Source organism: Periplaneta americana, chromosome 9 (assembly GCF_040183065.1).
Source record: "Periplaneta americana isolate PAMFEO1 chromosome 9, P.americana_PAMFEO1_priV1, whole genome shotgun sequence".
Taxonomy (NCBI): Eukaryota; Metazoa; Arthropoda; class Insecta; order Blattodea; family Blattidae; genus Periplaneta; species Periplaneta americana.
Window position 1 is genome coordinate 20,111,810 of NC_091125.1, and position 17,013 is coordinate 20,128,822.

The window sequence follows — 17,013 nt, forward strand, 5'->3', positions numbered from 1 at the left end:
ACCCGTTGATATAAACTAGAAATCGAACCCACTCTCTCCTGCATAATACGCAGAAGTCTTGTGTCTAACCTATTGAGACGACATGAAAGCTTTTCTTTCTGCATGGAGTGTCGATCTAGTCATGATGTCAAAATAAATGTCGATTTCACTATACGATTTATGTATATATTTATCTATTATTCACGTCATATTACCATATTTTTTGCAGTTTTTGAAGTGAATTTTGGAATGATGCTAGCAACAAACCAAATTTTCTGAATTTAAGTAACTCAAATAATCTTTATCTTGTGTATCAGTGCTCTGGTCTCCGATCATGCGCAGTGTCTTACATCTGAGACTTAAGATTATTCCATCATTGTATCTAATGCTCTGAATTTGACAAAGTAATTTTTCTTCTTGCTTCTCAGTATGTATAGATGGTATCTAAATTGGATGTTAGAATCAATCCACGATGGAATCATTGATAGATTTTTTTTTGTACTGAAGAAGCTTAATTTTACCTAAGAGGTTATGTGAATACCCAGAATAATCGATACTAGGTTACTGAAAATCCACATTGCTCTCATGAAGTTCCAATACATGATCAAAAAGAGTATGGTGTGTGGTTTATGTGCGAAGAATGATTCATATACTTTTTACGAAACAATTAATTCCAAGTGTTATGTGAACAATATTTTTCAACCATTTTCAAAACTTCTCACAGAGTAAAAAAAATTATGCATTTTCCAGAAAGATTGAACAGCACACACATCGAAGCATTCAATGGAAGCTATACATGACAGTTTTGATGACAGAGTAATAAATAGCAGACTATGGCCTGTCAGTCTCCATATTTGTTGGTGTATGACTGTTATCAATGAGGTACCCCAAAAACATAAAACACATAAAAACAACCCATGTACTCGGGAGGCTCTCAGCTGATATGCACTATTAGTGAGGATGAGCTTCAGGAGTGTCCCAAAACTTCATACATCACTATAACATGTGTATGCGAGAGTTGTCTGAAATGTTGACATAAAAATTAAACTAGGATTATTCTGAAACAATCTTGATTTCTCAACATAATCCCCTCTGAGATTCACACACTTGGTCCACCAGTGCTGCAATGCTGCTATATCCTCCTTGTTAACAGATTTCTCGAGGTCTGCAAGAGACTTCTGCTCCTGCGATAATCTCTTCAGTTGATGAAAATTTCTTCTCAGCCAAGCGAATTTTGAGCTTTGGGAAAAGAAAGAAGTCTGAGGGTGCAAGATTTGGTGAGTGGGGAGGGGGGGGGGGTTGCAGCAACAATTCGAACTGTAGTTCATGTAGTTTAGCAACCACGATTGCAGACATGTGAGCAAGGGGATTGTCGTGATTAAACACACTTTCTTCTTGGCCATACCCAGCCTCTTCTCGCGAATTTTCCCTTTCAGTTACTGCAGGAGATTTTAATAATATTTTTCACTTATTATTTTCCCCTTTGCTAGACAGTCAATCATGATTATCCCCTTAGATTCCCAGAACATAAATACCAATTAAACAGCTTTTGCTTTCTTTGGAGGTGGAGAATCACTGTGCTTTCATTGTTTCGATTGCTGTTTTGTCTCTGTTATGTAATAGTGAATCCAGGTTTCATCGGTAGTCACAAACTATCTGCCTCATCGGGTGTATCTTTCTCGAAACAATCCAGACAATTCCTCGAAATTTGACATCGGACGTGCTTTTGTTCCAGTGTTAACAAACATAGAACCCATCTTGTGGAGACGTTGGACATGGCCGAGACATTAAGATGTGGCTCACTCATTCAGTTGATATATGCATAAACTCGCTGATTTTCCGCACATTCAATTGATGGTCATTCAACACAATATCGTGAATTTTTTCTATGATTTCTTCACTGTTGCTGTTACTGGACGTCAACTGAGAGGGTCATTTTCCACTCTTCTCTCAATCATTTTTTCACAGTCAAAAGCACTGAAGCAGATTCACCTAATGTAGCATCCATGTCTGCTTTAATTTCTATAAATTCATTTCCTTTTTTACGAAATATTTAATGACAACTCATATTTTTTATATTTTCCATTTTTACCAATCTGTTTGGTGCACTAATTTCAAAATTAAACTACACAAAATGGAGTAAACAGAAAATTATGATTTTTCGTGCTTGAACCAATGTAAAATGACCAGTAACAATGGCGACATTGTTGACACATTTTCAATGCAATCTATGTTTCAGGCCATGAACTTTTCAAATGCGTCTTGTAGGACATAATGGAGGGGATTTTGAGCAACTGCTCTGAAAGCCAGGTAAAATTTTCTTAATTTCCTTAAATAAATCAGGCACTAGTTACACGAAAGATCACTTGTCAAACTATAATGCTATGAGATGATAAGAATGTCATCAGCAAGAGCTGGTTATCTACTTGCCAGATTGCAGTGATGCCAGACAGTAAAAGTGACTCGTTCTGTACTTGTGGGATGGGCAATAAAAACTGGATGAAAATACGAGGCCTGTCTAAAAAGTATCCGACCTTTAGCCAGAAAAAATATTTCAAATACCTGACGGGGTTGGGACCCTAATCCCCTTCAAAGTAAGCCCCTTGTGCTTGCACACATTTAGCCCACCGATCCTTTAACTGCCGGAAACACCTCTGGAAGTCTTCTTTTGGAATGGTGTTCAGCTCCGTCGTCGCGCTCCGCATTATCTCTTCTCTACTCTCAAAACGGGATCCTTTCAGTGGTGTCTTCAATTTTGGAAACAACCAGAAGTCGCAAAGAAGCCAGGTCTGGAGAGTAGGGAGGTTGGCGAACGGTTGTAATTCCATGTTTGGCCAAGAAAGTGTGGATCAATTGGGATGAATGTGCGGGGGCGTTGTTGTGATGCAAGTGTCAGTTGTTCGCCGTCCACATGTCTGGTCTTTTGCGCCGGACTGCATCACGGAGTCGCCGGAGAACATCGTGATAGTACTCCTTTGTCACCGTTTGTCCTTCCGGTGCGTATTCGTGATGCACAATTCCACGGACATCAAAGAAAACAGTCAGCATCACCTTGATTTTGCTTCGCACCTGCCGCGCTTTCTTCGGCCTTGGAGACTCGGGATGCTTCCATTGCGACGGCTGTCTTTTTGTTTCTGGGTCGTACCCGTACACCCATGACTCATCTCCAGTTATCACAGTGTTCAGAAACCCAGGATCAGTGTTGGCAGTGTCCAGAAGGTCCTGTGCAACGTCACGACGGAGGTCTTTTTGTTCCGGGGACAACAACTTGGGCACGAATTTCGCAGCCACTCGGTTCATGTTCAAATCATCACGCAAATTTGCATGTGCAGAATCTTTACTCACTCCAACCTCTTCGGCAATCTCCCGCACGGTCAAACGACGATCTGCCATCACCAAATGTCGCACCCTCTCAACAACAGCTGCACTCTGAGCAATTTGGGGCCTGCCACAACGCTGCTCACTCTCCGCTGATGTGCGGCCATCTTTGAATCGGTTGAACCACTCCTTAATTTGTATTACACCCATCGCATCTTCCCCAAATACCTGCTGAATCTTACGAATTGTTTGTCTTTGAGAATCACCAAGCTTTTGACAAAATTTGATGCAGTATCTCTGCTCAATTCGTTCAGTCATCTTGCGAGAAAACTAAATCCGACAAACACTTAGAACAGCACCTTACTTGGCGACCACCAGCCAGTGACTGGCACAAGCGAATGCGGTGAAAAAATTCAAGCATGCGCATTACGGTTCCTCCTTCCACCGTGCACAGTGGCGCCGCCTTAGAATCACTACTTTGCGCGGGAAAATTTAAGGTCGGATACATTTTAGACAGGCCTCGTATGTCCTTCATTCATCAAGTGGCCATAAGAGAAAATTTTGAGTATTACTGTAGCTCACAAGAGGAATGCAAGATCAACAAATACATTTTTATTTTATTGATTGGTGAGGTTCGACTATTTCGGATTATAAAGTTTATTAGCCACCTGCAATAATTGCTTTTGAAAAGCAAGAGAAAGTGAATACTTCTTGATGAGGTCTCATGTTTCATCTGCGTGCATTGTTATCAATATATTAACAACATCATTATATCAACAAGCCTGGCACATAGTTAATAAATGTCAAAGAAGAATCCTGAAAGTCTTGATATTTTTCATTCCCTGAGCTGCTACCAGGAAGTCAAAAGGATGATAGCAATGGCAAAGGAAACTTTTAATAGAAAGAGGAGCATCTTTTGCGGACCTATGGAAAAAGAACTAAGGAAGAGACTAGTCAAGTATGGAGTGTGGCAGTAAATGGGAAAGAAACATAGACATTACGACGAGGTGAAGAAAAATGATTACAAGCATTTTTAATGTGGATATGGAGAAAACTGGAGCATGTGAAATAGACAGACAGAATAAGAAATGAAGCTGTGCTATAAAGAGTGGGTGAAGAAAAGATAATGCTGAAACTGATCAGGAAGAGAAAAAGGAATTGGCTAAGTCACAGGCTAAGAAGATACTGCCTACTGAAGGATATATTGGAAGGAATGGTGAACAGGGGAAAAGTTGGGGGTAAAAGAAAATATCAGATGATAGACAATATTAAGATATATGGATCGTATATGGAAACTAAGAGGAAAGCAGAAAAGAGAGATGATTGGAGAATGCTGGGTTTGCAGTGAAAGACCTGCCCTTGGGTAGAAACCTATGCTATGAATGAAATGAATGAGCAAGGTTTGTCCTAAATCTAAATTTGGACTTCTCTCTACTCGACATTATAGACACAAAGTGCGACTGCCACCAAAAATCATCACACTACCAATGGGCAATCACTCATGCAATAGCCGGGAATTGAATTCACCACTGTAGCCTTCATGCTGTATTAGAGATGCCTACATACACTGTGGGTGGCAAGATATAATAGATAAAAGATCAAATTATTGTAATTATATATATAACGTATCTTTCATTTAATATTCAGGAGACAGTATCTGTGAAACTGATATTTTACTGTTTATTTTATTTAATTAGCCTGGCTTATTTGCAAACATATTATGTTGTTTTTCTTTTTAATACCTTGAACGTCAAAAATTGGTTCCAACTTGATTATTGAGAGAAACAGTTTTTAAATATTCACAAGAGCCATGATCATTTTTCTTGTGCTTACAATGATTGACCTGCAATATGTTTTTATTCGTTTCGTGGATGTAGCAAGCATTTTATTTTACTTTCTAATAAAACAATACAAGATAAGTAGAATTAGGAATGAAAATATTTGAATTTCATAGATTATTATATGTTTCAGTGAAAAGTGTTGTTACAGAAATATTTGAAATACAAATTTCCAACATATTTTATTTTGTTTATATAAAAGTTCTTTTTATCGTAAAATAACAAATATAATATTTATACGTATTTAGAAAAGTAAATTAAGTTATGAAACTAAATCTTTAATTCAGAAATTAATCTTTGTTTTAATAATCTTTGTTTTAGCGAAAAGTTTTCTTACAAGAACATTTTAAACATAAATTTCAGTTCTGTGCATGTTGTTTGTAAAACAATTCTATTGATGTTAAAATTATTAAGAATATTGCAGTTATTGTATGTATATCATTAAAAACATAGGTACACTAATGTAAAAACTCTTTGTGTATGTAATATATCTATTAATGCCAATAATAAACTAAGAAACGGAAAAATGAAGTTTGTTAGATAAAATCTAATACAGAAGTGATTGTGTAACAGTACTATACGTAAATAATCCGAGGTTAAGGAAAAAATAATTAGCCTTCAGAGATTCGTTCAAAAGAAGTTTTATTGTACTACTTTCCATGAAAGTAAGTGTTGGTGGAAGAACAGAGCATATAAAAACATAAGAAAGAATAATGTCTAGCATCAAATTAGGATGCCCCACATTATGCCACAGTAAATGCTTCGAATACAAAGGCATTATTCCTTGGACTAGTGTTAACAGAATGAGAGCTGGTTGAAGTCTTCATGGGAGAAGAATTTTCTCATGAAATTTCGACCAGTGTATGGGGCCAGTGTCCACCCAGCATCATGATGAACTTGAAGAGTTACAGTAGGTAGTGAAATCCAATTCCACAAGCCAGCTATAACAGCTGGGGAGATCATCATGCTAAGCACACATCACCCTCATACTGACTGGATGATTGATCACTTCGGCTGAGACATAAGGACATGAAGCCAGGAGTCAGCTGGTAGGCTTTGACCCTCTATGGGCTGTCGCGCATAGGATTATTATTATTATTATTATTATTATTATTAATATCAATAATGCCATTTCTTCCTCTTTTATTTAAATGGATGACTTGGTACTTTCACCATTTCCTGCTCTAACACTTAAATGGTTTAGACCTATATTAATTTTTTTAAGTAATTCACACAAATCTTTTAAGTCCTGAAATAAATTCTATCCCAGTAAGTTTTATATTACAGAAATTTTGTCTGCTCTGTTTCACGTGGCACTGTTTCTTATGGGTGGAAAAGAGGAAGAAAAATAAGGGAAAATGTAAAAGTGGTTTCAATTCATAGATTAATTGGCTAGTACGTATTACATAAGAAAGATATCAATCCAAAAGTTTACGAGAAAATTCAATACACAGAAGGATGGCCAGATCAACATGAGGAATGATAGAAACCTGCATTTTCGTGAAGATTTCGAAATATATATTTTGCAGCATCACAATATGTGCTTATGTACAATGCCTGTTTATAACTAAAGTTCCCGTGTGGTTGTCCCTACCTCTCAATACTGTTCAGATAGGATTGACCATCATGGCCTCCAACAGCATACAGGAGATCATTGAGCACAGCCACACCAACTCCACATCTTCGCTTACTCATGGGTGCAACCATCTTCCAGTCAGCAGACTGAGGATCAAACCGTTCCACAGATGCAATTGCATCACCACTACACCAACCTCCAACAGCAAACAGCACCTCACCGCGCCGAGTAGGTTTTCTTGGACGAGTTCGTGGACCTTGCATCAGTGGTCGCTCTTGTGGCAGCAACAAGTAATTTTTTGCCTCATCTACCAAGTCGCGGCAAGCTTCATCACTTCTCACTAACAGATCAGAGCCAACTGTCCCTACAAGGAACTTAGGGCTCAACAATGGAAGGCGTACATGTTGCAGTACCTAAAAAAAGAAGCAAATTAATTATTGCTATGCACAAAAGAAGTTTATTGAACACAACAATAATGTTTCATTTCATACATGTGTGAAGTTAGGTTCCTTTGTATAATAGAAATAAACAATAAAAATTATATAATTTCATTTATGAACAGTAGCATAATCTGAGAAATAAAGCATCAGAATTCAGTTAAAATCTGGATAAGTTGTGAAAGATTATGTTTACTGCATGTCTGCTAGCATTCCATAATTTCTCCATTATTCAACAACTTGGTGTACTGCACACTCATTGCACCATGGGCAACATCAAACATTGCAAGTATTCACTGATTAAAAATACTTTAGGACTGATGCTTGAGATGGAAGGAGCACTATTTTGTTGTGCATCTACCTATATATAATGCCTTGTTACGAAAGCATAGTGTGTGTACAGTCTATACAAAACTAGAAAGGTATTGACAGTTCAGCAGCTTCAAAGCGTCACTATGGCAACCGCTCAAACTAGCCTATCAGAGATCATGCCAACAGGCCGACGTTGCCGACTGTTTCGCAGTGAGCACATGGTAGCCAGTTGCTCTGCTCGGAAGTGTTGAATCTTCGTTACTGTGTTCTGTTGTGGCTATTGTTTTCGTAGATATTTTGTTGTTGATGAAGGTAGAATAAGTTTAAGTTTAGATTTAAATTAAATTTAGTTGTGAGTGTATTTGTAATGCGATTTATAGTGTCCGTGTGTTTCACTTAAACAATGTCACAAGGCATCACTACAGCAGTTAGCAGCACAAAACGAACCACGGGCTCAGAGGGAGGAAGGAGTGCTACAAGGAACAGCAAAAGGTCTAGAAGTAACGAAAAAGGTGCTCCTCTTACAAGTCAGGCGAGAGAAATGGTTTGTAATGTGCGGGACTATTTCGAGAATGAAGAGACAATGGGGGGGGCCTCTTATTTTTGTACAACAGGTGGTAAATAGCACTGCAAAGGCTCTCAAAATAGGAAAAAACACCATAGCTAAAATAGGAAAGGAGAAATTTAAATTGAATGAGCAAAAGGATGGATCTTCCCGACTTGAAACCCAGGGAAAGGAAAGAAAAATGGAAAAGCGGTGACAAATTTAGATGCCTTTCAGGAGGATGCAACCCGGCGGCATGTATATTTATATTACCAATGGAAGGAGCATCCTACTTTTAAAAAAGCTGCAAACTTCACTTCAAGATGCGGAACTTTTCACTGCAGTTTTTCTTCTGCACATTGTCTTAAATAATTTAGGTTTCAAGTATAAAAAATCAATGGCGTAAGGTAGGCTTATTAATGGAGACAACTTAACGCTTACACACTATGTACCATATTTGCATGCATTCCTACGTTTGTCATCATCATTATTATTATTATTATTATTATTATTATTATTAGTCTGGTCAAAAACTACCGTATGATATAAATTTATGAGTTTACGATTTCGTGTCAGCTGCATAGTTCCGATATGGCCGATACGCAGCACAAAGAGCCGCACTGCACTACCGCACAACTTCACAACGTCGTTACCTTCCTGCGTGTGCGAGAGAGAGAACTGTCAATACCTTTCTAGTTTTGTATAGACTGTAGTATGTAAGGTATCCAAACTGTATTTTGAAAATACAATGCCAATAAAAGCTGAACCAACAGCACTCACTTGTATATTAAGCCTAATAGAAGTATACGACAAAGTGTTTCATCCAGACAGGAATTATGTTATTTACTATGTGCTTCAGCTACACTATGATAAGAAGACCAATATGACATGACAGTTCAGAAACGTCGATCATAGCCAGCACATTATTCTCACAAGAAATATTAAGTTCTAAACCACTTCAATCTAACAGAAATCTGCGTGGCATTATCCCAAATGAACATCTTCAGATCAAATGATTAAGAATCAAAGTACCTGTCACTGAAAGAAGAAAAAAAGAAAAACATGGAAATTACAGTAAATTCCATATTCCACTGTGGAGTAATGGTTAACACGTCTGACTGTGAGACGATTGGGCCCAGGTTCAAATCCTGGTTGGGACAAGTTGCCTGGTGGGGTTTTCTCTCTGCCAAATGAAGCAGAATTGCTAGGTAACTTTCGGTGTTGGACCTTGGACTCATTTCGCCATCATTAATTCACATATCATCATTCATACCATAGCCCAAGTTAAGTTCATGGTGTGACATGCTGTACTTGTACAAAAGTGCGGCCATTCGGCTATCCAATCATTCAGAGAATAGGAGTGGTAATCACAATAAGCCTCAGTGCAAGCCTTCGGGTCCCTCCTCCATACAAGAGACAAAAAATGAATTCCATATTACTTATTGCAATTACAGTACCGGACAAAACTGGATCCATGTCACTGCATGTTTCATGCACTGAACACATGTGGGGCATGATCACTCAAAGGCTGTATTGCCAGATTCCTTCAATGTCTTAAAAACATGACCTCTGATCTAAAGATGAGCAGTATGATGTAATATTCCTGAAGCATTTACTCAGAATCTTTAGCTTTAAAATCTGTTATTACTTGTATTCGATCAAACAAATTTCACAAGAATAAATCCGGTTTTTCTTGATAATGAGATTCCAACACACAGTGGTATAATTTTCATGACATATCTTTGGAGAAAATTTTGGTTACTGAAACTTGTAGTTCGTCAAAGTAGGTATTGTAAGAAGCATACTCTACAGCAGGCATTCTCAACCTGGTGTTCACGAGCACCATTGTGCTCTTTTAATGATATTTGGTGCTCTTGTCATGAGAGTAAAAATTTGCTTGTGAGCACGAACGCTCCTGAGGTTCTTACTTCAATACAAACTTTGTTATACATGTCGGAACAAACAGTGTTCTTATCCATGCATTATACTACTTCAGCAATCTACCAGGCTTTCCCATATTTCATACTATACAACTCCTTTCAATTCAGTGTGAACTTAATCAGAAAAATCAAGATTATTCAAGACAAATCAATCTTTCAGGTATAACTCCCTGCAAAGTTGATTTGAATAATTTTGAGGGAAAAATTGTTCTGGGGCCGGGTATCGAACCCGGGACCTTTGGTTTAACGTACCAACGCTCTACCAACTGAGCTACCCAGGAATTCTACCAGACACCGATCCAATTTTTCCTCTATATCCACAGACCTCAAAGTGGGCTGACAGCTGTCAAGCAACCAAAGTTGAGTGCACACTAACTCTGTGTGACTTAAATTGTGGCTTTCTGTTAATGAACAGTGACATGTATTATGCAAATCAATCTTTCAGGTATAACTCCCTGTAAAGTTGATTTGAATAATTTTGAGGGAAAAATTGTTCCGGGGCCGAGTATCGAAACCGGGACCTTTGGTTTAATGTACCAATGCTCTACCAACTGAGCTACCCGGGAATTCTACCAGACATCGATCCAATTTTTCCCTCTATATCCACAGACCTCAAAGTGGGCTGACAGCTGTCAAGCAACCAAAGTTGAGTGCACACTAACTCTGTGTGACTTAAATTGTGGCTTTCTGTTAACGAACAGTGACGTGTATTATGCAAATCAATCTTTCAGGTATAACTCCCTGTAAAGTTGATTTGAATAATTGTGAGGTCTGTGGATATAGAGGGAAAAATTGGATTGGTGTCTGGTAGAATTTCCGGGTAGCTCAGTTGGTAGAGCGTTGGTATGTTAAACCAAAGGTCCCGGGTTCGATACCCGGCCCCAGAACAATTTTTCCCTCAAAATTATTCAATAATATTGTTGTACGTAATGAACTTCAATTGACAGATCTTCAGTTATTCTTAGCGCTGAAATATTTGTTTCAAAAGGAAAAATGAAATTCATAATCTTTGGGAAGCAGAAGATACAAAAAGGTTCCAAATACTACGGAGTGTTTCTCGAAAATGTATAGATATGTTCGAGACAACATACCTATGCCAAAGAAAAGAAAAAAAAAAAACTTTCCCACTTATGAAATACCTCCATAACAACGCGAGATGATGATTAATTTATTGATTCATATCTATCCTTGGGACATCACTGAAATTTTGAATAACACTGAAGTTCAAAGGTCTCTTTACCATAGTCACAGTTTTAAAAATGCGTATTTTATTTGTTATTTAATTTAATTTCGTATTCATATATGAAACCTGTTGGACTTCATGGTACCTACTTGCTCATTAGTATTACATGTGAGTGGTGCTCACTGTCTTGAAAAGGTTGAGAACCCCTGCTCTACAGTTTCAAAGAAAAAACTGTGAATAGGGTCAAAATCCTGTAAATAACTCTGATTATCTGTTTATTAGGAACATTCGTAATCAACAATCTCGAGACTATATGTTTACGAAATTCAATTAATGCTATTCACATCAGAATTCAGAAGAGGTTTCACTGTAAAAAGAGTCTGGATGTATGAAATTTATAAATGTGAGATGTCAGGAAATTGGAACATCATTGGTAGTAAATACCTGTTCATTTCACAATGGAAGAAACTCAAGAAATTTAAGGTGCGAAACCCCCCTATTTACAATTACTTCCTTCGAACTCCAGTGACCCATTTATATGCATTCATTTTGTTTTGCCACAAACTATCACGTGCACACACAATTATGAGAAATAGAAACTCAGCCTCTCTTGATGTCATGTTTGGAACCAGCTATTGCAACGTACTTTGATTTAATTTAATTTACAATTAGAATTTAAGAGTTTTAAGATATAAAAGTACTAAAGAGAATAATCAAAATTTTGAAATCATAAACATGATTAAATGAACTTTATAATGAGCAATTCTGAAAATAGTTAAGTTTGATTCAAGCCAACTTGTTAATAATTTTAGGGAAAAGAAAATGCAGTTTTTGAAAATTTTCTTTAATAGTTTTAATATGAGCACCTCTTTTCAGCTCTACTTCAATAATTTGTTGGGGAAGGGAGGAAAGTATTTGGTGTTAAACCTTGAAATTTTTTCAAGTATAAAACAAGGTATGTATTTATAATGTACAAGATATTACCAATCCTAACATTCTTATACCTGATTCTACAGCAATTAACATTATTGTATTTTCCTCCCATAAGAATAAAATAAAGTAGCCCCAGGATGACATTTTCTGAGAAAATTTTTAGGTATTCTATTTTTTTTTACTGTTCCACACCGTGACATCATGGTCTAAGACATTCTGCTTAGGATTTGCAGTATGGAATGTATGCTGGTTCGACTCCTCACGGGGGAAGACATTTTCTCATGAAATTTCGACCAGTGTATGGGATCAATGCCCATCCAGCATCATGATGCACTTGGGAAACTATGATAGGTAGCAAAATCCAGCTACGAAAATCAGCTATAATGATTGAGGGGATCACTGTGCTAACCACACGATACCTCCATTCTGGTTGAATGATCATCCACTCTGTTTTGGCATGTGGCTGTGAGGCCAACAGCCGGCTGGACGGTCTCAGCTCTTAAAGGGCTGTAGCGCAACAGATTATTTATTTATTTATCCATTTGAGGATAAAAATTATTCCCTACAAATAAAATGAGGGAGATGGAAGGAAATAAATGTTTAATTTTGGAAGTTCTTGTTTGTCAAGCAGACTATGCAAAAAAATGTATAATATGTTTACTTTTTAAGGCAGACAGTGAATCTGACGATTTCACAGAAAAAGTACTCTATATAGTCTTTTTTTATTATAAATAATGTCCTATATTTCAGTGATAATACTATTTTTAAAAGTGCAGCATCTACAACAATGTAATTAAGACTGTGAAGACTGAAATTCTCATTCAGACTATTAATGACTTTCTAATTGCATGAAAGAAAGCATTCTGAAACTAGATAAATTAAAACCAAGGAAGATAATCTTTAGGAGGGCCTAAAATGGTCTGAAGCACTTAGGCTTACTATTCTGGCCCAAACCGCATCTCATTTACACAGACTGAACAGGTAACAATGAGGTCAGTTTAAACTTACATAAATCCTCTTTAAATCGTCAGGAGCAAAAGAGCAGCTTCCCATCCTGACTGACTCTATCCAATTCAGGACGATGGAGTAGAATATGAGAAGAAGTTCCCTCTCCCTTATCACATTGCCTACACGTAAGATCTAGGTAAAACCCATGACTTCTAGGTGTGAGAACAGGTATTACATTATACAGGTACTATAAACAAAATTTACTTATTTTGCTGTGACTGAAAATACAAAGTGGGGCTGACACTAAATGTATGTCAAAACACACACTGCTGTGTACTGTCAGTGCCTTGTAGGACAAGTTGTCATAGCAGGGTCTGACATTCTCAGAGGGGACAGAGGATGGAAGGATGTTTAGGTTTCACGTGTTGGTGGTGTCTCCTATTCTCTGTTCAGAAGACATGTGCTGCAGGGCAGTGAAGCTGATTTGTGAACTGTCTTATAGTCTAGTAACAATAAAGTGTATGCATTAGTACAGTTGTTACAGTGTATTGTGATTAGGGCTCAGATTTTAGGCTTTTATAAAAACAATTTTAGCCTTTTATCAACATAGAATAGCCTTTTTTAGGTTCTTAAAAATTGTTTCAGCCTTTTATAGAAATATTATGACAAATTTATAATTGAGACATATATACTGTACAAACGAATTAGGACAATTTGCATCTTGACATAATATTATGCTAATCTTTTATTGCCTTTTATGACAATTTATGGTCTTACACTGGTATTTTCACAACACTAGCTTGAGGTAATTCACATTAGCACAACTATTTCACTTTTATAATGTATGTCAATGAAAAGTGTATCATGGATTTCAATATGTGGCACTAATATTCACATAAAATGGAGTTCACATTTTTGCATTGTTGCTGTACACAATTAGCCACATTTCTAAGTTTTTGGGTGTGAAACTTTTTCTGTTGTCTCTTGGCTTAATGTCTCTTAGTAAGGCAGAGGGAACTTTCTCTCATATACACTCTCAAAGAGAATCTAAAAAATAATGCTGGAAAGCCAAAAAGATTTGAAAAGAAAATCCTGACAGAACTGTTAGTGGATGAAACTTTCTGCAAGACTAGATTAAGCTGATGTGTGTAACAATGGATATAATATGCCTGGGGATAGATAAGTTCTATCCTGGCTTGTATACCATTAGCTGCACCACTCATCACTGCTGCATCATCATTATACGTAGATGTATTGAATTTTCTACGATATTCCCGTTTTTCACATTTTGTTACTTGTTCTATTGTTAATTCTGGCCGCTAAGGACCTAATCTTTTAGCTGCTAATTTATCATCACAAGAGAGCTAGTCTTTGCTTAATAGCAACTGAACGGAGTTCATTTTAAAGCAAAACTGTACACAATGTACAGTTCCTAATCAGTAATCACTAAAAATAATTAATCACAGCCTAACACTCTATTATACACTATTGTATTCTCTTATATAGGCCTATATTAGAAAGGGTGTGGCAAAACATCCTCCCTAATTTAAAGTTTAAATAAAGAACAGATGGATCAAAATAAGGAAACTGTATTAATATGAATTGTATCTAAACAGTGGGAAATTTGGGTTTACATGTGTTGCCATAGCGATATCAAATGACATGCGCAAAACAACAATTGAATAGGGCTTTGAATACACGGAATTGACATTCAATATTAGTGCAAATTGTAATCTGTAACGAATTCCAACTATGCTGTGGACGGGTGAAGAAGGTGCTTACGTTGTGGTATCATTTCTGGTAAGTGGTAATTCTGTTGTCGCTGCTCAGATGTTTCCCAGACGCTTAATTTCTTCACGTGGCGACGTCCCCTGGCCAGCACGATCACCAGACCTTGCACCCTGCGATTTTTTTCTATGGGGGCATCTTTAGGCTGAGGTGTTCAAACATCGGCCGAGGACTTTGCCAGACCTAAGAAATGCAATACACGAAGAAATTGGTCTTATTCCTCAAGAAGTGCTAGTTAGAGTGATTCAGAATTTCCGAAGTCGCATTCAACAATGCACTGATAGTGAAGGACACTTGAGAGACACGTTATTAAAAAAATGAAAAATTCCCACTGTTAAGATACCATTGATATTAATAAAGTTTTCTTATTTTGATCCATCTGTTTTTTATTTAAACTTTAAATTAGGGAGGACGTTTTATGCACTATACACACACACACACACAACTATTAACGAAATTAAATTAAATCTATAGTCTGCTTAACGCACTTGTACTATAGCCTATAAACAATTTTGTTTGAAACCACAATCATTTAACATACAATTTCACACACTTCCGTCTTCAAACTTCAAGTATTACTGTTGTAGTACTTGCCAATGCAACTTGTATTTTCCTTGCTTTGGTAAACAAAAGACAGCAAAACCAACCTCTGCGCATAACAGTATTTTGAAAAAAAAAAAAAAAAGAGTAAAGAGAGAAAACGAGGAAAGAGGGAGAAAGGAACAGGATGCCAGACCCAAGAGAGTTAGAGTATCTCTCTTTCTCTGTCATGAGCACGTTAGATCTGTGCAAGCACAGTTATTGTAATAAACTAGAAAATATTCTCGCCTCAGGCTATTCCACCCTGCTAGAGAAAAACTGTGCGGGCAGATGTCAACCTGTCCAATGGAGATTCAAGGACACACGACACATGAACAGGACATTCTCTTGAGACGAAAAATGTAGGAATGTCATTGCATATTGGAAAGTAACAGATGTAATAATATTAATACAATAATATGTGTGATTATTGTTGGTTTTTAAGGTGTTCACGTGCTCCTGTGCTCATATAGAGGAACCGCCGCTGACACCACTCATTGAAGCTTGAATGTGTCATGATTCTTAACTGTTGCTCTGCTTATTGGTGAACTAGCAGCCCTTAGCATCTCTCCCTTATTTATATCAACCTGTTGGGATGGACTGCTCGAAATGGTCTTGGAACTGAGCTCTTCTGAGTAGTCTTGCAAGTGAAACAAAAAGTGGGAATAGAAAAAATTATAAAATAAAGTAAAAACAAATTGATAACAGGTGTGCCCAAACCATCAACCTTACGATTATCAGTCAGCAACCCTTATTCATTATTCTACCACAGAACTACACCTCATTATTTTATGTCTTATTATAAGTTTATAACAGCTATAAGGAAATTCAAAAGGTAATATCTAGAAAATTAAGGGCCATTCGACAGGATTTTCAGGTGACTGATGTTTTTTCGTCTCTGTTGCTTAACCTCATGAAAGCTTCACAAGATTGGTATCTGAAATACTGTGGACTCCCCTTGTAGTGCCATTATGTTCAAAAAACTATTTTGTGTCATAATTAGAAATGAGAATTTCATGCACTATAAAATCCCAAAATATGCATGCATTCATGCACTATGAAACTATGAATCATGCACAATCAAGCAAAAAATACATTAAAATATGCACTTTCATTTTTGTTCCAAATGTTTTATTTCACTTTACTTTTTTTTTTTTGCACAGTTAATAACCTAACAACATTTATAAATTGGTTTCTGTCAGGTTCCTGTGCTTGTTAGTCAATATGTTTTTGTATGCAGAGAATGACCTCTCTACATTGCAAGTTCTTCATTCAAGTTTTCACCGCAAATAATCTTCACTGAACAAAAGAATTCATAGTCCGAGTTCGCATTTATGACCCTGTCCAGTTTGTTCTTCACCGCTACACCCACTTTTCCATGGACATAACTGAGAGATCTATGGAATTTTTTGCAGATTCTTTCCTTTTTAGCATTCTTGCAATATGTGAAGCAGATGTGACTTTCTGGTTGACTTGAAATTTTTAGTACATTTTATTTGAAATTATGATAGACCTTAAGGTTGCCTAGATAGATTTAAAATCGGACATAATTTAATTAAAAAGAAGTTCTGTAATTTTTTACAAAGAACAACTGCCATAGAAAATATTCAGAAACAGAATAACAGTGCAACTGCACAT

General features: G+C 36.9%; 2 protein-coding genes across 3 annotated transcripts in view; one reads left to right on the forward strand and one right to left on the reverse strand.

The window, feature by feature from the left end:
- Positions 1-17,013, forward strand: part of LOC138705821 (nose resistant to fluoxetine protein 6-like) — a 358,549-nt gene that overhangs the window by 104,117 nt on the left and 237,419 nt on the right. The gene's annotated exons all lie outside the window — the stretch shown is intronic.
- The window catches only part of dbo (Kelch-like protein diablo), a 103,551-nt gene that overhangs the window by 67,230 nt on the left and 19,308 nt on the right, over positions 1-17,013 (reverse strand). For both annotated transcript variants that reach the window (XM_069834482.1, XM_069834483.1), the window contains exon 5: positions 6,730-7,124. In XM_069834482.1, coding sequence (XP_069690583.1) covers positions 6,730-7,124 — 395 coding nt within the window. The remainder of the gene's footprint in view (positions 1-6,729; positions 7,125-17,013) is intronic.